At 47.8% G+C, this 23,833-nt stretch overlaps 1 protein-coding gene across 6 annotated transcripts in view; it reads left to right on the forward strand.

Moving 5' to 3' along the window:
* FHOD3 (formin homology 2 domain containing 3) overlaps positions 1 to 23,833 on the forward strand; it is a 515,377-nt gene that overhangs the window by 440,896 nt on the left and 50,648 nt on the right. For all 6 annotated transcript variants that reach the window (XM_070452863.1, XM_070452865.1, XM_070452864.1 and 3 more), the window contains 2 exons: positions 2,427 to 3,307; positions 18,629 to 18,787. In XM_070452863.1, the coding sequence (XP_070308964.1) occupies positions 2,427 to 3,307; positions 18,629 to 18,787 (1,040 nt within the window). The remainder of the gene's footprint in view (positions 1 to 2,426; positions 3,308 to 18,628; positions 18,788 to 23,833) is intronic.

The following is a 23,833-nucleotide window of genomic DNA, read 5'->3' on the forward strand; positions in this document are numbered from 1 at the left end:
GAGTTTATGTTCCAAGGAAGAACACAATTTAACGAATAATTATAATCGTTCCAATAATGGGACAAAGGCAGCAATAAACTCAAAGAGAAAAGTGTGTGGAAGATCAGACAGTAAAACATGCTTGGGTAGAAAAAAAAGCAGGAAAAGATCATCAGCTGTGGGTGAGAGGGAGTTGTCCACAATTTTAAATAAGGTGGTCGGGGAAGATTTCACTGGGAAGATTTCACTATTTGAGCTAAAACCGAAGGAAGTTGAGAAGCAAATTGTGTGATTAACTGGGTTTGCCCCAGCAGAGGCAAAGGTCCTGAGGCTGGATCACGTCACGTCTGGTGAGTTCTAGGAATGTCAGGTCAGTGCTATTGCTGAAGAGGTTCGTGCGTGTGCATCTGGGGCAGCGGCAGTGGTGGAGTTGGTGGTAGGAGAGGGAGAAAAAAGAGAAAGATCGCACATGGATTGTGGACACTGACAGGTCACTGGCTTTTTGTCTCGGTGGAACGTGGCGCCGTTGGAAGACTTAGAGCAGAAAGATAGTTGGACATTGCAACAAGTCACGTGGCTCTGGGGTTGAGATCTCACTGTAGAGGGACAAGTGTGGACGCCGAGATCCCCTGTTGGCAAGCAACCTCGCTGGTTCAGACTGGGGTTGTGGCAGGAGTAGTGATGAGAAAAGTGATGGGATTCTGGATGCAACGTGAAGATTTAACTAACAGGACTCTGCTGTGTGGGATGAAAGAACAGGATAAAAGTCAAGGATGGCTCTGAGGCTTTTGGAATTGGCAGCAATTACATTGGATGGATGAAGGATGGATGAAGTGGCTGCAACTGAAGCCAGAAATGACTGCAGGAGAAGCGAGTTGGGTGAGTGGATGGGACTGAGGGCAGAAGATGGCATTTAAAGGCCTGAGACTGGATGAGATGAAGGCTAGGAAAGGGAGTATGGAGAGAAGAGGTCCACAGACGCTTAAAGGTTAAAGATAAGGAGGAACCAACACAGGAGACTGAGAAGAAGCAGCCAAAGAGAAGGCAGCAAGCCAGGTGGGTGCAGTGTCCAGGAGGCCAAGTGGAGGATGTAAGTCAAGGATGAGGGGGTGACCGCTGCATCTAGTGAGACAGGAAGGTCATAGGTCACCCAGAAAGGAGCATCTCTGAAACAGAGCAAAAACTTCATTAAACTGGGTTCAAGAGAGAATAAAGAGAGAAACTGGAAACAGCAAAACAACTCTTATACACAGCTTTATTTTTTGTTTGTTTTTTTAAACTTTTTATTTTATATTGGGGTATAGCCAATTAACATTATGGTAGTTTCAGGTGAACCTCAAAGGGACTCAACCATACACGTAAATGTATCCATTCTCCCCCAAACTCCCCTCCCATCCAGGCTAGCACGTAAGTTTGAGTAGAGTTCCATGTGCTCTACAATAGGTCCTTGTTGGTTATCCATTTTGAATATAGCAGTGTGTGTATGACCTTCCCAAACTTCCTAACTCTCCCTCCCCACCCCAGCTTTACTTTAAAAGAAAGGAGAAAATTTGGATTATAGCTGGAGGGATAAGTAGAATCAAGTGAGATTTTTTGTTTTCATTTAATGGGTAAAATTATACTGTGTGTATATACCAGTAGGAAGACCTAGTGGGAGGAGCATGGGAGATGCAGGATGGAGAATCACTGGAGCGGATGAGTCCCACCAAGAGGACAGGTGATCAGTAGTCACAGGACAGACGTGGTCAGCGTTCAGGTGCAGGTGGGTGAGTGGAGGCAGAATGGAGGCCCTGGAAGAGCTCTGACTTTGTCTATTAAGTGTTTGAAACAGAAAGCAAGGCGAGGCTTGCAGAGGATGAGTTGAATGTGGAAGCTTAGAGGAAAGAGGAGATGTCTGGAAAACCATCTAGGAGAGGTCATGGATGGGGCTGCCAGGCAGCATTAAGGGTCTGCTGAAGACTGCTGGCCGTATGACCAGTGGTATGGTCTATGCATTTCTAAAGACAGTTTGGCTTCACTGGTGCGGAGGTGGAGTATGGGGAAAAAGGAGTGATTCTACAGCCTTTCCAGTACCTGCCGTGGGTGAGGGGGCATTTCCTTGCCTCCGTTTGTAGTTAGGGCAGTTGCCCTGAGTGGGTCCTGACCAGTTACCATGGGTGAGCAGAAAAGGCGAGGACATTTTTTCCCATGAGCCTAGGCCAGAGCCACAAGCCATGTCACACCTACGAGAGTATTGGGTCCCTAGAGTGAGCCATTGGCCCTTTGACAAAGCATCTCTTTCTGATCAAGAGCATCTTGTCAACCACGACCACCTTCCTCTTCTGTTGCTTTATTTCTGGGTCTTCCTGATTCCTCCTGTGTGAAATGCCCACGTGTTGCCTGCTTGGTTCTCTCATGGCATCGAGACCGCTGTGATGTCCTCATTTTTTTCTCCTGTGTACTTTCAGGTTTGTGGTCCGCGGGTGTTCAGGATGCCGGTGTAAATGAGCAGTGTGGCGACATCCTCACCAACAAACGGTTCATGCTGGACATGCTGTATGCCCATAACAGAAAACCCGCGGATGACGAGGAGAAGGGGGAGGGTGAGGCCGCGAGGACCGCGCAGGGGGCGGAGGCGGTAGCCAGCCTGGCCAGCCGGATATCCACCCTGCAGGCCAGTTCCCTGGCCCAGGATGAGAGTGTCAAGAGGGTGGACGTTGGCTGTCTGGACAACCGGGGCAGTGTGAAAGCCTTTGCTGAGAAATTCAACAGCGGGGACCTAGGGAGGGGATCCATCTCCCCTGACACGGAGCCCAATGACAAGGTCGCAGAGAAGGCCTCGGCTCAGCCCAAGACGGAGTCCGACTACATCTGGGACCAGCTCATGGCCAATCCCAGAGAGCTCAGAATCCAGGACATGGATTTCACTGACCTGGGCGAGGAGGACGACATTGACGTCCTGGACGTGGACTTGGGTCACCGAGAGGCCCCAGGGCCGCCTCCCCCGCCCCCACCCACCTTTCTGGGTCTGCCACCCCCACCCCCTCCGCCCCTGCTGGACGGTGTGCCTCCCCCTCCAGTCCCCGGTAATTTATTGGCTCCCCCTCCAGTATTCAACGCTCCTCAGGGCTTAGGGTGGCCCCAGGTACCCAGGGGTCAGCCAGCATTCACCAAGAAAAAGAAGACCATCCGTCTGTTCTGGAATGAAGTCCGGCCTTTTGAGTGGCCGTGTAAGAACAATGGCCGCTGCAGAGAATTCCTGTGGTCGAAACTGGAACCCATTAAGGTGGACACCTCCAAGCTGGAGCACCTGTTTGAGTCTAAATCGAAGGAACTGTCCGTCTCCAAGGTATCGCTTGCCTCCAGCATGCCTCTTCATTTGCTGAGTTACTTACACATGTTGGGTAGAACTGAGAGTTTTGTTATGCATAAAATGCCCTTTGTGTTGCTCTTACTAATTGCTTAAAAAGGCAGTTGGTATAAAAATCTGACTTTTCATCCAGTACCCTGTGTCACACATTAGGTGTGAGTTAAATGAGTAAGGGACCTTTTGTTGCTAACAAAGCTAGCAACTTATTAACACCCATAGGCAAGTAGTTTTCCAAGAACCTAATAACCTGGAGGAATAAAAAAAAAACATTTACCCAGGGATTGTTGGTATAGCCTGACAGCAAATGTTGACATTCTCCAGAGGAAAGTAGACTTGCTAATTTATCAAACACACTGACTTCATCCTGTGGATGTGTTTATTCATGCTCACATTTGTTGTTTATGGTTGATAGTGGTTTAAACCTCAGCTGTAAGACAGTAAGCTATGGGGCATTTCTTCAGCTAATCCCCTGGCTGAGTCAGCTTGCTACCACTATCTGGATGCTTCTATGCAGCCATATAGTTAGCATCCTGTAAACGTTATACATGTATCTAGATTTCTTATTTCTCATAGATGTTTGAGAACCCTGAGGGCATTGCTGGTGTAGTGTCTTTAAGAGAGATGTTCCATCTACTTTTATAAATGAAGACCTTTGTATATGAAGTTATTTGGCATCAAAGGTAAAGTCGTGACTAAGGAGCACTGCTGAAAAGGTGTGTGATACTGGATCACAGATTTTATTTCTGATGATTCACTGCATTATCAGGGTCTCCTTTACATATCTTAAAGAACTGGTCTAAAAAAATAACTCTTGAGATACTGGGTATATTTCAGTTTTAAAACAGGTTTAAGACTGTCTTCTCAGGGCCCTGGAGTAAGAGAGAACACTTTTTAAAGGCTAGTTTAGAGTAAACATGCCAGAACTTACTATCACGAATTAATTTCGGCTCCGTGGGTTGCTCCATTTAGCATCATTTTGGGTGAGTATAAACTGAGTTGGGCTCCTTGATCTGCCAGCCAGGCTCTGATTTGGAGTCAAAGTGTGTGCAGCTTCCTCAGGACAGGAGTATCCTTTCAGGAAGGACCTGAGGATGCAGTTTGTGCCTGTCACCATGTGTGATACTGGTGATGTGTGATGCTGGAAGGCTAGGTCGGGAGCTCTAAAAGGTCAGCTTCCTGTTAAAACCTGTACTGGGGTCAGTGGTGGGGTGGGGGAGATGGGTCTGGAACTACCTGCTGCTCTTCCCGAGTTGGCCTTTACCCTCGAGTTAATGTCTGCCCAGTTCCAGCAAGGATGTGAATCTGAACCATTTCCAGCCCCACCCCATCCCCAAGTCAGAATTCCAGCTTTTTCCTGTTTACGAATCCAGCTGCCAAGATTCAAAATAGAAAGCCATGCCAGCCAGTCCTCTCCCCCAGCTGGAAGTAGAACCCTTTTGTTCTCTCTAGAAAACAGTGCCGCGGGAGGTGATATTGCTCTAGGTGTCTCTGTGTCCTGACTTCCAGGACTGGTCACGTGTGGTGATGAGCCACCCATGTGGCCGCTTCCGCTCTTACTGTCAGACCTGCCATTTGGGAGAAGGCTGGCCTGGCATGGTTAAAAGAGCAGTTGGATCACCCAGGACGTGCCCTCGCTCCCGCTGATCTGGTTGGCCTGCCTCCTTCATCCCACTCCTTCCCACGTGAGCCCCTCTGGCTGCCTGGACCCTCTGGGCTTATCCTGGTTGCTCCTTAGCCTCAGAGGTTGCCGGCTCTTGACTTGGGGTTAAGGGGTTGAGGAATTAAAGAGTCCCAGTTGGCAATGAAGGCACTTCTGACTTCATTTTTTACAAAAGAAATGGCAAAGTGAAAAGCTTCCTTGAGAAGACCCTGAACGGGTTCACCTCCCCCACTTCTCCTCTTGGCTCCACTGTGGTCAGTGATGGGAGCCTGGTTGGCGCGCTTTCAGTGGCTTCAGTTCTTTCTTGAAGTAGGTGGTGGCCTCTTGAAAACCTGTATTGCCCAGCTACAAAGGTTCACCTAGTTTTTATAAAGTGAGAGTGTAAGAGGGAAGTAGCATATTGAAAAATTTACTTGATCCCAGAATGTCCTGCAATGGGACCCAGGAGCCCATTTTCGGGAGGGGTGGGGGGCTAAGAAATGTGAGCAGAGACTAATTTACAAATGTTACAAATGGTGAGGATGCAGATTGGAGATTTGAATCTGTTATGTGGACTAGTACAGCTATAACCAATTTTACGTTTGTTTCTAATTCTTGACTATGATGTTCATAAAACTCAGCTACTTCCACATTCTGGCTCATGAGAGGTTTTTCATTAAGAACAATAGAGTGCATCAAAAATAAAATATACTTCACAGGGCTGCACAGAGCAAAGGGAATCAATTGTACTTTCCATCAGAAAACTTAGACAAGACCAGTGTTGTGGGGCATGGTGGTGATCATCTGGATCATCCCCTAGGGATTCGTGTGCCAGATCCAAGGCTGGGGTGACCACCTCATGGCAACGATAAGGACAGAGAGATGTGCTTTGTGATTTCCTTTCCAAATAGTTTCTAGAACTGGATCTACTTTTCTCTTTTGGAAGGTAATATACATACATACATATATATGTATATACTTATATATACGTATGGGCTTCCATTGTGGCTCAAACAGTAAAAAATCTGCCTGTAGTGCAGGAGATGTGGGTTTGATCCCTGGGTGGTAAAGATTCCCTGGAGAAGGGAATGGTTACCCACTCCAGTATTCTTTTTTTTTTTTTCATTAATCAATTTATGTAGGTTTATTGAGCACCTACTGAATGTTAGAATCTACATGTTCTGAGGATATAGTTCTTTTTTTTTTTTCCATTTATTTTTATTAGTTGGAGGCTAATTACTTTACAATATTGTAGTGGTTTTTGCCATACATTAACATGAATTAGCCATGGATTTACATGTATTCCCCATCCCGATCCCCCCTCCCACCTCCCTCCCCATCCCATCCCTCTGGGTCTTCCCAGTGCACCAGCCCTGAGCACTTGTCTCATGCATCCAACCTGGGCTGGTGATACGTTTCACCCTTGATCGTATACTGGTTTCAATGCTGTTCTCTCTGAACATCCCACCCTCGCCTTCTCCCACAGAGTCTAAAAGTGTGTTCTGTACATCTGTGTCTCTTTTTCTGTTTTGCATATAGGGTTATCATTACCATCTTTTTAAATTCCATATATATGCGTTAGTATACTGTAATGGTCTTTATCTTTCTGACTTACTTCACTCTGTATAATGGGCTCCAGTTTCATCCATCTCATTAGAACTGATTCAAATGAATTCTTTTTAATGGCTGAGTAATATTCCATGGTATATATGTACCACAGCTTCCTTATCCATTCGTCTGCTGATGGGCATCTAGGTTGCTTCCATGTCCTGGCTATTATAAACAGTGCTGCGATGAACATTGGGGTACATGTGTCTCTTTCAGATCTGGTTTCCTCAGTGTGTATGCCCAGGAGTGGTATTGCTGCGTCATATGGCAGTTCTATTTCCAGTTTTTAAAGAAATCTCCAGACTGTTTTCCATAGTGGCTGTACTAGTTTATATTCCCACCAACAGTGTAAGAGGGTTCCCTTTTCTCCACACCCTCTCCAGCATTTATTGCTTGTAGACTTTTGGATAGCAGCCATTCTGACTGGTGTGTAATGGTACCTCACTGAGGTTTTGATTTGCATTTCTCTGATAATGCCACTCCAGTATTCTTATCTGGAGACTATATGTATAGCTTTTTAATAAGATAGTTTTAATTATGTGTTGTGGAGAAAGACAGAAATTTTGTGCTGCATTTCATCACATTGTGATTTTGCTGTTGGTCTAAGATGTGGAGAATATAATAATACATGGTTAAAATGACCCCAGAGTTGGGTGTCAGGGCGGAAAACCACTGGGGATGGGGAATTACCCTGCATGGACTTGACATCATCCCGAGAAGCCCCAGGAAGTGGCCTTCCAAGCTGTATGCCTCGTCTAGGGCAGCCGAGTCCCTGTTCCTTCCAAAGGGCAGCTTTTATGTCCCCAGATCCAGACAGACCTCGGAAGGTGTGGAGCAGAAGAGGGGCCCAGAAGGAAGAAGGGACCTGGCTTCACCTTTGGGGACTCTTGACTGTCTTATTCACCTGGGTTCGTTGCTTTACTGTGGGGAGGGGCCACTGGAATGGATTTGGAGACATTTGTTTGACTTTACTTACCTTGAAGTTTTGAACCATTTCCTAAACTATTAGTAGTGACTTTTCAAGAAAATCCAGAGATGATTTATTTCGTCTGGGGTAAGCCCCAGCCTGAGTTGTTTTGAAAGGCTCCCCCGGGACTCAACCAAAGCTATGAACCATTGATTTAAAGTGAAAAATAAAGCACCAATGAGGGGGGCATTGCTCCCACCATCATTCTCCACGTTGACTTCACCCCTCCCCCACCTCTCTTTTGTTCTCCAGAGAAGAGAAGAAAATCTTCCTACCCTTTATGCGAATTCAGGTCATAAGGGAATGTTATTTTGTTTAACAGCACCCTCAGAAAACCTGAATTCTGCCTGGAAATTCCAAGCCCGACTTTGGGACTTCACTGGGGTGATCACACACCCTAGTGTATCCAGGATGGTCCCCATGTATGCCGGGGGCCCCAGGGGAATTATTAAGAGCACTCTCTCCACCTCTCAAAAGTCTCTCAGCTAGGGTACTGGATAAACTGCAATAACACTGGAAATGTAACTGTTTGACAGTTGGCTTCTGCTGTAAAAACTCAAAGCGCCAATATGGGAAATTAACATTTTTTTTTTCTAAATTTACTAATAAGCAAGCCTGTTCTGGCCAGTTCCACAGAAATGTTATTCCTAACTAAACATTTTTCAGCTTTATTTAGGCTTCCCTGATAGCTCAGTTGGTAAAGAATCTACCTGCAATGCAGGAGACCCCGGTTCAATTCCTGGGTCGGGAAGATCCCCTGGAGAAGGGATGGGCTCCCCACTCCAGTATTCTAGGACTTCCCTGGTGGCTCAGCTGGTAAAGAATCCGCCTGCAAGGTGGGAGACCTGGGTTCAGTCCCTGGGTTGGAAAGATCCCCTGGAAAAGGGAACGGCTACCCACTCCAGTATTCTGGCCTGGAGAATTCCATGGATGGGGTCTCAAAGAGTCGGACACGACTGAGCGATGTTCACTTTCATACTCTCTTTCGTGGCTTTTTTGTTGTTGTTCTGTCTTTTGTCTTCATGCTTTCCCACGTGTATCTCCCTCATTACAGAACTTGGGAAAACTTCATGGCAGTCACATCGTTCTGACATCTGTATTGTGGCATCACTGTCATAGACACTTTCTCAGCGGACAGTTTTCAAAATATCCTGTGGCGTCACCCTTTTGGCAGCTAGCGGGGAGCGAGGAGGAATGATTTCCCATTTCTAGAACTCATGCCTCGCTGAGCTGGCCCTGGGGTCTGTGACAGTGATGCTGACAAGCGCTTTGAGAGGTCGGTAGCCTTTCATGGAAATACTCTCAAACTTAGCAGTATTCTCCAAGACTCTGACTTCTCTTAATAAATCATGTCCTTAGCCCAGTTTCTATTTTCAGTCACTGCGCCCTCTGGGATGATAAGTTCTGTGTGCTGAATATCCACTTTTTAAAACTGCATCCTTTACTGCTAGTAAAATTGCTCTTTAAAAACTCAAAGCAGTCATCCTCTATGGCAGCATTTCAAAAAACTTTGGAAGGCAAGCCCTGTCCACCTGCCTGGACTGTGAGCCTCCACAATCTTTGCCCAAGCTCTCCTCCCTACTCTACTCGCTTTATCCTCTCCCCCAATGTGGAAGTTTGTGCCTTCACAGTGGCCCTTCTCTGGACCTTAGCCGTCTTTATCATGGCATGTCACGGCAGAAGCCCAGGGGCCATGCACAGAGATGGAGCAGGGTTTTGTGTTTATTTCCAAGGACCACACCCATGATCCGGCTGCATGGGGTTGGTGATGGTGCAACATATGCGGTGTCTTCAGGAGCCCACTGTGCTCAACCCCAGAGCCTCACAGAGCTCATTAACCCCCAAGTGTGGAAGGATGCTTTTTCAATCACTGACAGCTCAGTTCCCAGGGCTGAGATGACCCTGGCGTCTGTTGGGCACCTCAGACTCCTTTTAGCATCAGTGAAAACTTCCTGCATTGTCTCTAGCTGTGGGGACATTATCCCACATCATTCATGAAAGTGACAAGATCAGACCTTGCTGCATCTTTGAATGGCAGGGGGCTGGGCAGGGGGATCCCTGTTTCTTTATCCTAAGAAATGTTCTCTGATCCCTGCCTTTCATTTCCTATTTTTAAATTGTGTTCTTCTTTCTGAAAGAACAACTTTTTACTCACCCAGCAATCCTGTCTCAAGCCTTAAGACTTTTTGCAAGTCTAAACTGGTGACTCTGGTCACACTCACATCTTTTAGACCTCTGTGCCCCTGTGCCCACTCCTGATTAAGGATGTCAGGACCTCTGAGATGGAACCCAGGCATCACTGTTGTTTAAAAATGCCCCTGGGGATTCTCTTGTATCCCCCAAATTGTAAAGCACTGGCCTAAATAAATTACATTTCCTGGTTTTCCTTCAGAAAATGTCAGTAGGTTGATCAGACATGTTTCCTCCTCAGATAAATGATGTTGAGTTTCTCCTAGTCAGAGGTGGTAAGTTAATGTTTGCCCATTCTGCCCTCAGCCATGGAGGCAGCCAGGTCTCCTGGCCAAGAAGGAGACTGTCCTGTTCTTTTCTCCAGAATGCCCCTTTCCATTAGTCCTGGAGTCCAGTCTTTGGACTCAGAGGGAATTTAGCATGTGGCAATAACCGAAGTATTCTCCTCCTCGAAAACAGAAAGCAAGACATCTACTACCATCTCCTCTGCAACGAGACCTTCAGAAGCACTCCAGATAACTCACTCACTAGATCTGCTTCCTACTCGGGGACTCCATATTCCTGGGGGTCTGTGCAGATTCTTGTGAGCACCCATGAGTTCATTTCAGGGAGCCCTGAGGGAGTTGCCCATGTCCCTGGGAAGCAGCCCTGGAGGCTAAATTGAGAACCAAGTCCCTGCACTGTCCCCTGGGGCTATCACTATTGGGGTGGGGACACTGCTGTGATCTGACACTCACGTGTACCTAGGTGCCTTTCATCAGTAAATGTAGTACATGCACTAGTTATGAAAAATGTGCATTGATAAACCTTGTATTTTTAAAATGTAATGTCATTAGGTTAAAAATGATTTTTTAAAAAAGAGCCAATAGTGAAAGAGCAAAAACACTATTTTCCAGGTATTGGCCTAAGTACTTTACATGTATCCATACCAATAATACTGTTCTTTTTTTTTTTTAATTTTATTTATTCATTTATTTATGACCATGCTGGGTCTGCATTGCTTTGCTCGGGCTTTTGCTAGTTGCGGTGAGTAGGGTCCGCTCTTTGTTGCCTGGCTTCTCTTGTGGAACACGGGCCCTAGGTGCATGGACTTCAGTAGTTGTGGCTCACAAGCTTAGTTATTCCATGGCATGTAGGATCTTCCCGGACCAGGAATTGAACCCATGTCCCCTACATTGGCAGGCAGGCAGATTCTTTTACACCACACCACCAGGGAAGTCTCAGTAATACTATTCTAATAGTCCTAGTAGATGCTTCTGTCAGCTTGCCAGAGACTGAGTATTTCTCTCACTGATTTACATCCGTTGTCTTGTTTCATCCTTCTAACAAATCCTGTGAGATTGAGTCCCAGATTGAACAGGAGGCACAGAGTGGGCAGTGACTTGCCCAGGCCACCAGGCTGGGAATGGGTCAGACCCCAATTGACCCATCTGAGTAATTTGCTGCTCTGGATATTTTCAGTTACCCTTCAGAGCTCCTGTGGTCCCCAGATTCCATTTTGTTTTGGCTACTTTCAAGTTCACGCTCTGGACACGTCTTCATTCTCTTCCCTTGGGGATTTTTTAAAATCTTGCCATTTTTTGAAAAAGACTCTTTCTCCTCAATGGTCTGTGCGCTTTGCTACTGCAGTTTCAAATTTCATTTGGTCTGGACTCTACCTCTGTGATTTTGAGCAAGTCGGTGAACTTCTCTGAGCCTGTTTTTGATTGTGGGTGGGGTGTTGTGGAGAAACCAGGCCTGAGCCTGTATGCCTGACCTCCTGGGGTTGTTGACTAGACCCAGGGCAACAGGGGAGAATGTACTTCTGTGCTGTGCTAACAGGTCTTCATATGCTATTGATTTTCTTATCCTTTGTCTCGTGTGACTTTCCTGAGATTCCAGTGTGAGATTTTAAATTAGCCTCTAAGTTCAAGGGCTACTATTTAGCATCAAAGTCTTCCTGTCCACCTTTTCCTAACTGCTGCCTGAATGCTCACCCTTTTCTTTTCCAAAACTGAGTGATTATGAGGGGAAGTGATGGTCTAACCCTCAGGATATTGAACAAAATCAGGTTGTGGTCACACATGGTGGTTGCCTACCCCCGTAACCATTCAAAATCAAGTTTGGCACTTAGAAATTCTGAAAGACTTGTTCTTAGAAGCAATACTTTGTTGCATCCAAAAACCTGATGTGCTTGTCTCTTCTCTTTGAAGCCTCTGGTCATCCGTCTCAGCATCAGGATTGGTGTGGCCCCACAGTCCCCCGAGTGGACCTGAATATCTGGTTTAACCATTCTAGAAAATCTTCCTGCTGTATGTGACTTTCTGCCCCTTGGAGTGACTGAGTTTGCAGGGCCCAACCTCTTGGACTTGCTTGGTTTTAGAAAGTCCACTCCAACCCAGGGAGTTGACTACCAAGTGAATCTGGGCTCCACTGGGGCTGCAGAGAGAAGTCCCAGCCCTCACCCCAAGCCCTGGCAGTTAGAAATCCGTGCTTAAATGGAGAATCCCCCCTGTGCTTCTCAGAAATTCTGTGATTCTTGTGGCCTTGGGCACTGCCTATTTGAAGTATCCTCTTGGAGGGGCTCACTTCTGCTTCCTGAAACTGGACCCTCAGCCCTCTTGAACAACTTGGGGGAAAGGAGCTGAACTGCCTCAGTGAACTCCTTCCTGGCCCTTCTCTCTAAGAGGTCTCTGCTAGCCTTGACAGCATCTCTTTCCATAGAGGGTGACCTCCGTTTCTCCCCGTTTTGGCTGTTACATCCTCTCCCCCCTCCCTGCAGTCCTTTGGCCAAGTCAAGAACAAACAAAACCCTACATTCCGTCCAGGCCTGAAGCATTTCTCCAGAGACAGTATTTCTGGGAGGGCAGCTCTTGGCATGTTGGGGTCTCCCTGAGAGTTGCTACTTTGAAGGAGGTTCTGGGTGTCGCCACCTCATTCGGCTCAGAAGTTCAGCTTCACTAGGCTTTCTGGGAGCAAACCAGAGCCTGACCTCCTCCCAGAGTGCCCCCTGGCCCTTCAAGTTCCTCTTTTACCTTGAGTACTTCTGGACGTACTGGGGGCAGTTGCATATCTCGAGACATCCCCACCCTGGTTTCCCTACTCTTAACTTACGGTAACTCTTTAGCTAGGCAGCTATCTCACGCAAGAGACAGTTGTTCCAATTTTCACGTTCAGCACCCTCAAGTCCTGCATCCTGCACCTGGGACCCGACCCACAGCTACTCCATCAACATCCTTTTCTCTCTGTGAGTTCTTGAGCCCTGAGGGCACAGGTTTGGCTGATTGACCATCTATCAAAGAACTGAGGGAGATACCCTTATTTCCTGTTGCCCCAGGATTGACCATTGCTTTCAGTGGCATCCTGGCCCCCTACATTTTTTGTTGGTCTTCATGAAAAATGTCCCCACTCAAGGAGTAGCCACCTAATAGTCACTCAGGAAATACTGTTTAAGGAAATGAGATCTACAGTTGAAAAAAGGCAAAAATATAATAAATAAGGGAAGATACCCTGCCAACCAACAAGAGACAGTTGAAGGACTGAGTTTGCTTTTCAGCCTCGTCTCCTGCCTTTGCTCAGGGTTTGTCATGGATCATCACTGATAATGTCTTGGGACTCCAAAATCAGCCAAAGGGTCTCATGAGGTGTGGCATAACCTCACCATGATGACCCTTGGCCATTCTCACACAAACCTGTGTTCTTGCTTTCTGCTGTCTTTTTTTTTTTTTGTTAAAGAAGAAAGATCTCAGTCAATCCAATCTGTTATGATGTTAACCTACCATACTTGTTGTTTTTACTTAAAAGTTACTTTGGTTCCATAGAATCAGGCTTTCATAATGGATTGTGGCTTATGGTCTTGCTGTCTTGTTGGAATGCCCTGGATCATTGTATAGACAGCTTTCTCTGTCCTATTATTCTATTCTATATTATCAGTATAGCTGCTTAGTGCCAATGCCACACATTAATTATATCAGTTTTATAATAAGTTTTTATGGCTGATTGGGTAGATATTATATATATATATATATCTACTTAGGGATCTTTTTACACATATATTGTTTCATAGTAACTTTAGAATATTTTAAAATTCCAAAAACATCTTCTTGGAATTGGATTAGCATCATCTTAAATATATGTGCTGTGCTGTGCTTAGTCACTCAGTCGTGTCCGGCTCTCTGTGACCTCATGGACTGTAGCCCGCGGGCCCCTCTGTCCATGGGATTCTCCAGGCAAGAATACTGGAGTGGGTTGCCATGCCTTCCTCCAGGGGATCTCCCAACCCAGGGATCGAACCCAGGTCTCATGCACTGCAGGTGGTTCTTTACCTGCATATGTAATAAATATATGTTATTTGTGTATGAATTTTATGAGGTGAGATAATGAACATCCTTTTATCGCTGAGACTTCTTATTCAGGAACATGATGTTTCTTGTTTGCCCACATCTTCTTTTATTACTCTCAAGAAAATGTTGTCACTTCCTTCAAGTAGGGCCTGTATTGATATTTCCAGAGGTTTGGAGTTTTCTTTTCTTTTTTAATTAATTTGTTTTTATTGAAGGATGATTGCTTTACACAATTTTGCTGTTTTCTGTCAAACCTCAACATGAATCAGCCATAGGTGTACATATACCCCCTCCCTCCTGAACCCCCCTTTCATCTCCTCCCCACCCCACCCCTCCAGGCTGATACAGAGCCCCTGTTTGAGTTTCCTAGCCCTACAGCAAACTCCCATCGGCTGTCTATTTTACATATGGTAATGTAAGTTTCCATGTCACTCTCCATACACCTTACCCTCTCCTTCCCTCTCCCCATGTCCATAAGTCTATTGGAGTTTTCTTTTCAATCGTTTATTTGTTTTTGGCTGTGCTGGGTTTTGATGCCGTGCGGGCTTGTCTCTAGTTGTGGGGCACAGGCTTCTCGCTGCGGCTTCTTCTCTTGTCGAGGAGCATGGGCTCTAGGGAGAGCAGGCTTTACTAGTTGCGGCTCGCAGGCTCTAGAGTGTGGGCTCCGGAGTGTGGCTCATGGGCCTAGTTGCTCTGAGGCATGTGGGATCTTCCTGGATCAGGGATCAAACCCATGTCTCCTGCAGATGGATTCTTTACCACTGAGCCACCAGGGAAGTCTGGTCTGGGGGTTTTGTTTCCTTGTTTGTATGTTGTCTTTCAGGATGTGTCTGGTCTTGTGTAAAATACACATCAACTTTCTGATCTCCTGCCTATAAGTATCACCTCCTGTCATCCTCCCAACCCTGTTCCACCTTTGCTGCATCACATCTTAGCCCTTCCTTTCCAGAAGCCTTTAGAGGGTCATTTAACCTCCTTCACAAGGAACCATGTCTTATCTGCTTTATCTCCTTTTTTCATCATTGACCAATTTTCCATTTTTCTCATTTCAAACAATGGACAGTCACAGACTCTCTGATCAAAGAAGTACAATAAGAAAGCAAGTCTCTGAGAAGGACTCTTGGCAAGAATTAAGATGGATGGGTTGGGGGTGAGATGAGGTTGGAAGCAGGAAGCCCATGGTGGCTGCCCTGGGAGGCAGGCGCCATGGGTCAGGCTTGGGATGGAGGTAGCGGGAAGGAAGGCCAGGGCCCAAGAGACTTTATGGAACAGGATGGCTGACAGCCGCTCAGACATAGGACCAGGTGAAGGACATGGTGAAGGTCACTCTTGCTGATCTGGAGCTTGGAGGATTGAAATGGATCAGAATTGATAACGGCTAATCCCTAGACACCAACATGTGCTCCTGGGCACGGAGCACTTTGGCTTGTTCTTGCAGATGCTACTCTGAGTTGTTGTGAGGGGAGGAGACAGTTGGGCAAGCTTACATGACCCACCCCTCATCTTGGGCAGAGCGGCTGCCAAGGCACTTGAGGGGTCAGCGGCATCCAGCAGAGTCTGTTTCAGTTATGAAGAAGAGCATTTAAAATACCCACTTGTATAAGATCCAGAGAGTTAATAATTCAGCTTTAGATATGACTAATTCTTATTCCTTCCTTCTCGAAGTGGGTGGACGTGCTCTGAAAACACGTCGTCTGTAGAAACAGCTTCCCCATTATCTCAGGATGCCCAGAGGCTGGCTCCTTCTCGACTTATGAGAGCAGAGGGTGTCCATTGATGTGAACTGAGTTCTGCTGAGAATGAGGAAAAGGACATGTCAGGCTTAGAGCCACCCCCTGGGTCTGTCCTGAATGCTTGCTGTAGGTGGACACTGGCTGAGGGGGGCAGGCTGAAATCTGAGCGGTCCTTCTCTTTCAAGGATTTGCCGTGGGACTGTGTCTCCCTCGGGGTGGGCATCTTGCTCTCATTTGCACAAAGGCAGCAGTGGGGCTGGGCCTGCTCAGGCATCTCTGCAGGCTCTGTGGATAGGGGTCTAAGGGCTAATGATTCCTAGGGAATCCTTGCCCTTCTGTCAATGCCTCCTGTGCTGGAACCTGGCTCTGGTTTGGTGCCTCTCCCATGCCAGGTCCCAGGCTTCTGTCTTCCATGCTGCCATCCATGAAGCTTCATTCCGTATACTCACGAGATGTCTCACTGCTGCCCCTCCAGGCCTCATGTTCACATTCTAGGCAGGAAGATGGAGGAAAGGCAAAAGGCATGGCTCTCGGGTCCAGCACTTTTGAATCAGGAAAATAGAAACCCAAACTGCCAGCCTTAGCTGCAAGGGATCCAGGGAGGTGGTTGATTTCACTAACATATTACCAGCCTGAAAGAAATCCAGGCCCTGTTGGTGAGCAGGGAAGAGGGACTAGATGTTGGGCAGGCCTCCTGCAGTGCCTGGAGGAGTGGGCACCCTGCCACCCCAGGGTGGGCACACAGGTCATCACATCCCTCTTCATTTCCTTCTTCAGCATTTTGTCAAACCTTTTCTCATGCCTTCTTAGCATTCCAACAAGGTAATATTTTTTTTTAATAATTTTATTTTTATTTATTTATTTTTGGCTGTGCCAGGTCTTTGTTGCTACACAGGCTTTTCTCTAGTTGCTGTGAGTGGAGACCACAGTCTAGTTGCAGTGCGTGGGCTTCTCATTGTGGTGACTTCTCTTGTTGCGGAGCACAAGCTCTGGGTGCGCAGGCCTCAGTAGTTGTGGCTTGCAGACTCTGGAGCACGGGCTTAGTAGCTGTGGCTCACAGGCTTAGTTGCTCCGTGGCATGTGAGATCTTCTTGGACCAGGAATTGAACCCATGTCTCCTGCATTGGCAGGTGGACTGTTAACCACCAGACCACCAGGGAAACCCCCAAATAATATTTTAAAGTAGATTTCAGCTACATTTCAGAAGCTTCTGATAAGCTTATTGGCTTAAACATATAGAAGACAAGCTTGTCCTGCAGAGTAGAGGTACATTTATGCCACGTGTCCCTAGGAGCCCACAGTTCCAAGCCCATGACACACCCACAGGAATTGTTCCTCCTGGCCACCAGGCGCCCAAATGGCTGGGATGCTTTCAGTTATTTTCTTCATGAAGAAAGTGTAATTTATTCCCAAATGCATGTGTAAGGACCTAAAATAGAATGTTAGCAATTGAGTCTGGAAGGGCTCAGTAGGACTTAAGGGGCCGCAGCCAGTTTCTCCCTGCCAGCTCCCAGCCTCTAGTGGCGCAGCAGCCCTCAGCTGTACCAGGCCCAGCCTGGTTCCTTTCTTCAGAGGAGAGGCTCAGGCCTCAGTGCAGGAGACCAACTGGCGTCACCTGCTTGGCTGAGACCTGCCTGCAGAGGGGTTCTGAGCAGCTGACTCATGGAGTCCCCTGATGTGGCCCTGGCAACTTCCAGCTTCATCCCTGGCAGTGCCCTGGAACTATTCAAAGGCCCTTCTCCTCTCCTCATCAGCTCCCCCAGCCCCAGGCTAGTCCTAGACAGTCTTTAGGGTCCAGCTCGTGTGACAGCTTCTCCAGACCCTCACCCCCTCCATCACCAGGTGAGTTGTTCCCCCGAAGCTGGGCCCCTCACTCAGGAAGCTCACCCTTCAGCATGCTGCATGGTCTCACCCATCCTCATCAGCCCGGGCTTGTTTCATGAATCAGAATCATCAACCTCCAGGCCTGGGGGCCCCAAGGGAGGCTGCACAGCACAGGGAGCTTGCTGACCGGCCCCCTTCCACCTGTCCCCGTTTCCAGCTGCCTTTGCTTTCCTGAGAGCTGAAGGGGAAAGTTGGGGACCTTGTCATCACAGCTCTGGGCAGAGGAGAGCACTGGCTCAGCACCTTACATCCTTCCTGGCTTCTGGCCATGTGCCAGCCCTGGGCTGGCCACAGGGGCTGCCCTGAGGATGCCCGGGACAGCAGGGGGCATGGTCCCCTCCTTGGCCTCTTTGCCAGTTCATCCCTTACTCCTCTTTGCCCACCCAGCGGGCCGCATCCAGATGTATGAATGTGGCAGAGAGTGCTCAGGTGTCAGGGCGGAATGCCGAGAGGAGCCCCGGAGATGCAGAGGGCTGACCTGCCAGCGATGCCGGGTTCCCCCCTGGCTCCCATCTCCTTGGCGCGTGGACCAGCTTTCTCCATCTCTGGGCATGCACCACATGCTCCAGGGCCAACCAAGGCACATTCCAACACCTCGCAGCCCACAGGAAGGGAACTCTGAAAGGTCTGAATCCTGTTTCCACTGCTTCTATGGAAAAAAACAGGGTGTTTCTTCTTCTTCTTCTTTTTTTCCTTGCAAAATATCACATTTTTCCCAATTGAAGGAAAATCAATTTTATTTTGTAATGTGTCTGACTCGAGAAGTTCCATGGCCGCCCCCCTCTTGGCAGCTTCTCGGGGCTAATCCCTGATCTCTGCAGTGCTGAGCGGTAGCCAGTCCCTCCCTGAGCTGAACCCGGGCCATTTGTTTTCACCTCTAAATAAGTCGTGAGTTTGCTTTTAATAGAGGACCGAAGATGAGGCATTAATCTTGGATTCTCCTTATTTTATCACAAGAAAACGGCTGCAGATGGAAAAAAGCAGGAGATCATTGTCCTGGACTCCAAGAGGAGCAATGCTATTAATATTGGCCTGACGGTCCTGCCCCCTCCAAGAACGATTAAGATAGCCATTTTGAATTTTGATGAATATGCCTTAAACAAAGAAGGGATTGAGGTAAGAGGAGCTCGATGGAGCATTATTTATGTTCTATTGCATTACTGTCCAATATGACTTTCTTTCTCCACAGGGTGGCTTGCCACTTTTTTGTCTCTGCCAGACTCTGAAGAGTGTCATAATTCTCACATCCTTTTTTTAACTTCTGGGGGTGGGGAAAGAAACCCCACTTTGCTTATTGGGAAGTTCAGGTTTATTCATTAACTTCCTTCTGACCGCATTCCACCTGCCTCGACGTGGAAGAAGAACTTGACAGTCTCCACGGGGCACTGGAATGCCTTCTTTCACATCGTTTTAAACCAAATAAGTTTCATGAACAGTTTTAAAAGTAGGCTTGTCTGTGCATGCTCACCTCCGTGTAAATGGCTTTGTTTGTCTCTTGGCGCCCATTGCGGTGTGTGGAGATGGGTTTCACCTGATCAGCTGGGGAACCCAAGCCAACTGAGTCCACAGCGTCTGTTGGCCTGAGTGGCACAAGTGGAGAGAAGTTGGGCATCCTGGCTGTGACTGTGTGACCGGTGGGCACCCCAGCCGGAGCCGCAGCCCCCTGCTCTGCCAGGGTCCAGCACCCTCCGCTGTGGGCGGGTGCCCGTTTGTGGGAAGTTCAATCTCCTCTTCTAATAATAGAGAGTGAGTGAGTGGAGCCAATGGCTTGGCCCACAGAGTCCTCCAGGGGTGTGACCAGCCTGGGGACCCACTGGGTAGAGTGGGAAATCTCAGGACACTGCTTCATGACATTCGTGGCACCCACGCCTTCTCCTGTTGGCACGGAAGCCCTGGATTCCTTGAAAGCATCTCCGTACTGGAGGTTCCCACATACCCAGTCTCATTTGAAAGACTCGAGAGTGAAGGAAGCCAGTGAAGCCTGGTTGCAGTGAGGGAGAGGGGCTTCGGTAGGAGAGTTGGAAGTGAGGAAGGGCTGGGGGGCTGTGCCGACCGCACCCCCAGGCCTGAGTGTGAGAGGGGGTGGGGGGATCATGGAGCAAAGTGGTGCCTGAACCCAGGTGGGAAGGCGTGCCTTGTACTTTGGAAAGCAGAGGCCTCCACAGCAGAAGCTGTGTTCCTAGAGGTTTGTACTGATTGAGTACAGATTTCAAGATCCATGCTACCCAGAACCTTGGAATGGGACCTTATTTGGAAGTTGGGTCTATGCAGGCGTGATCAAGCTAAGATAAGGTCATCCTGGATTAGGGTGAGCCCTGCTCCCCTGGCTGATAGCCTCCTAAGAAGAGAGAAGTTTGGACACAGACACAGCATGGAAGGCCATGTGTACACAGAGGACACCCAGAGGGGAACGCCCGTGGGATGAGGGAGGCAGAAACCGGAGGGATGTGTTTACAAGACAAGGAACGCCAAGAAGTGCCTGCAACTTCTAGAAGCGAGGAAGAGGAAAGGCAAGAGCTTCCCCTTGAGTCTTCAGAAAGAGCATCGCCCTGTGGACACCTTGATGTTAGACTTCTAGTCTCTCAGGCTGTGAGGGAACACAGTCCCAGGTTTGAAGCCCCCCAGTTTGCGATGATTGGTTATAGCAAACCTAGGAAAGCAGCCCAGTGCCTGAGCAGTTCTGCCTTAGAAGCACCCACACGGCCTGTGCCAGGAGCAGGTGTGACGAGGGACGTGCACTGGCCACTGGCTAGAGAGAGAGTGGGGCCCGAGCCCTGGAGTCAGACCAGGCAGCGCAGGCAGGGAGCGAGGGCACGTGACAGACGCAGGAGGGGGTCCAAAGGAGACAGCAGGAAAATACAGAGGGGGACACCGAGGCAGCTGCCAGACAGTGAGAAAGGAGAGGGCAGGGCTGGCCTCAATATGGGGCAGCCTCACCCTGGGGCCCCCAGAGCAACAAGGGAGAAAGGCGTTCATGTCCGTCAGGCAGGTGGGGGCTGCCAGTCGGCTCAAACCAAGTGCAAAGTGTCTCTCACACAAGACAGATGACATGGTAGGTGCTCGTGCATGATTTGGCCATCCTGTTTACCTCACAGGATCTTTGAAAGATTGCAGAAGCTTCAGATTCATACATAGAGAGGCTTCAAATGCAGCCAGAGGCAGCTTGATTGAAGGAAAAAATGACAACCTCCCCTTTTAAAAATATTTCCCCTTCTTGCCATGAGAACTTGAAAGTCCATCAAAAAAGATGGATTCCTTTGGTTTTGCCTTTGTTCTGTCCCGAAATGTCAGTCTCCCTGGGTAGGGGAAGTTTCGGATACAATAGGTTACTCAGACTTTAGAATGAATCAAATTACTTTTTCCTTTTCTGACTGGTTTCCAGCTGAGCATCTTTTTGCGCCAGGAAGGAATGATGATAGGAAAGTAATGATGACAAATAGAGGAGCAGCAGCACATTAATAAACTAGACTTTCACGGGTTTCCTCCTCCGGGCCAGACACCAAGTAGGGTCTGCTCACAGAGGCTCATCAGAACCTTACGAGGTGCATACTAATATGTTCCTCATCTTAAAGTTGAAGGGGGTGCATCCCAAAGGTAATCTGTCTGTGCCCAAGCTCACAAGCCAGTAAGAGGTCAAACTGAAATATGGTTTATAGAGCCTGAGTCTGAAGTGCAATCCATGGGCCAGCCCTGGGGGTGGCCCAGCTGGGCTCTCTGGGTCTGGACTCACCCACAGAAAAGAACAAGAGGTAATCCGAAAGGGGAGTGAGGAGACACATGGGACATTGCAGTCTGCATCACAGTGCTGCCTACAGTTTTCCTCCAGGAGTAGCTGGTGTATGAAATGGTGTACGGTGAACAGATATGGCCACGGAACACACTGCCTAACCCTTCCTGAGAGTTTGCTGTGTCATGAGGCTTCGGTAGATCATCATTTCAGTGCAGTTCAGTTCAGTCACTCAGTTGTGTCCGACTCTTTGTGACCCTATGGACTGCAGTGCACCAGGCCTCCCTGTCCATCACCAACTACCTGAGCTTACTCAAACTCATGTCCATTTAGTTGATGATGCCATCCAACCATCTCATCCTCTGTTGTCCCCTTCTCCTCCTGCCTTCAATCTTTCCTAGCAGCAGAGTCTTTTCAAATGAGTCAGCTCTTTGTATCAGGTGGCCAAAGTATTGGAGTTTCAGCTTCAGCATCAGTCCTTCCAGTGAATATTCAGGACTGATTTGCTTTAGGATAGACTGGTTGGATCTCCTTGCTCTCCAAGGGACTCTCAAGAATCTTCTCCAACACCACAGTTCAAAAGCATCAGTTCTTTGGCACTCATCTTTTTTTATAATCCAACTCTCACATCCATACATGACTACTGGAAAAACCACAGCTTTGACTAGGCAGACCTTTTTTGGCAAAGTAATGTCTCTGCTTTTTAGTAGATCATATATAGTCATAAAGATGGAGTTACACATTTTTGTCACAGTTTTCATTGGAAGCAGGGTTTCTCAGTTGTGGCTCTATTGCCATTTTGTGTTGGACAGTTCTTTATTGTGGGAGCTGCCCTCTGGGTTGTAGGGTGTTCACAGCATCCCTGGCCTCTGCCCATATGATGCCAGTAGCACTGCCCCAGTGGTGACAGCCAAGAGTGTTTCTTAGATTATGTCAACATACTGTGGGGGCAGAATCACCCTGACTGAGAACCGCTTCTCTGAAGCTGCCTGAGTGAATGCAGAGAGAGTGTATTTTCAGTGCTTGTCGGTTGTAGCTGAAAAGAGTCCAGCAGAAACCACTCCTCGTGGGGAACCTGTAACCCAGGCCCTCCCAGTCATTACCTGCTGCCTGTGACCACTGATCTAGAGGCCCGCGGGGGCAGAGATGGTGTCCATTCTGCACAGAGCCATTCTCCCAGAGCTTATTGTCTAGCCTTGTTCAGAAGTTAAATCAGGGCTGAGAAGAGATGGAAGTCATGTCCTTACAGATCTTTACTAGTATGATTTCCAGCTTATACCCAAGTGGCCTTTTGCTAAACCATCTGCTCTGTAGCATGGCACCATGGCCTAATGGGACTGCGTGAAACCTCTGTGTACCCAGACATGATTAGGATGTATTCGCTGACGTGCTGCCTGGCAACTCCATGTTCTATATCTGACTCATGAAAACCCACAGGAGTAATTAACTAACTTCATTAAGAAAGTCATTCTTCTTAAGATTATTAAATTTTAGACTATGATTGGGGCCCATCCCTAAGTTGCATTAATGATATTTTCCCATGTAAAATGTCCCTGAGGTATCATACTTTGCTGACAAAGATTCATCTAGTCAAAGCTGTGGTTTTTCCAGTAGTCATGTATGGATGTGAGAGTTGGACCATAAAGAAAGATGAGCGCCAAAGAATTAATGCTTTTGAATTGTGGTGTTGGATAAGACTCTTAAGAGTCCCTTGGACAGCAAGGAGATCCAATCAGTCCATCCTAAAGGAGATCAGTCCTGAATATTCATTGGAAAGACTGATGCTGAAGCTGAAGCTCCAATACTTTGGCCACCTGATGTGAAGAACTGACTCATTGGAAAAGACCCTGATGCTAGGAAAGATTGAAGGCAGGAGGAGAAGGGGACGACAGAGGACGAGATGGTTGGATGGCATCACTGACTCAATGGGCATGAGTTTGAGTAAGCCCCAAGAGTTGGTGATGGAAGCCTGGTATGCTGCAGTCCATAGGGTCACAAAGAGTCGGACAAGACTCATCGACTGAACTGAAGGAGGGTTTTCTATTTTTCCTTGCTTTTTTCATTTTTGTAGCATCTGTGTCCACTCAGAGGGTTAACACAATTGAATGGTCCCAAACGACATTTAACTTGACACTGCTTGGCTGCCAGGCCAGTCAGCATCCTAGAAACAGACATTCCCTTTGGCTGCCTGTACAAAACTGCAGCATCTTTGCAAGCAGTTTGTTTTGGAGAATCCCGTCTGTGAGTCCCTGAGTGAGAGCCAGAAACACACAGTTGAACCTAAGTACAGGAGCCAGTCAGTGGGGTCTGCAGGCCCAGGAACCAGGATGTCCTGATGACTGGGCACCTTAGCCATACTGGTAGTTTGTGGAAGTACCATGAACATGGAGGTGGTGCTGGAAAGTAGGAGGAGCCCCTGGGTGGGTCTCCAGCTC

The sequence above is a fragment of the Odocoileus virginianus genome, chromosome 22 (assembly GCF_023699985.2).
Source record: "Odocoileus virginianus isolate 20LAN1187 ecotype Illinois chromosome 22, Ovbor_1.2, whole genome shotgun sequence".
NCBI lineage: Eukaryota > Metazoa > Chordata > Mammalia > Artiodactyla > Cervidae > Odocoileus > Odocoileus virginianus.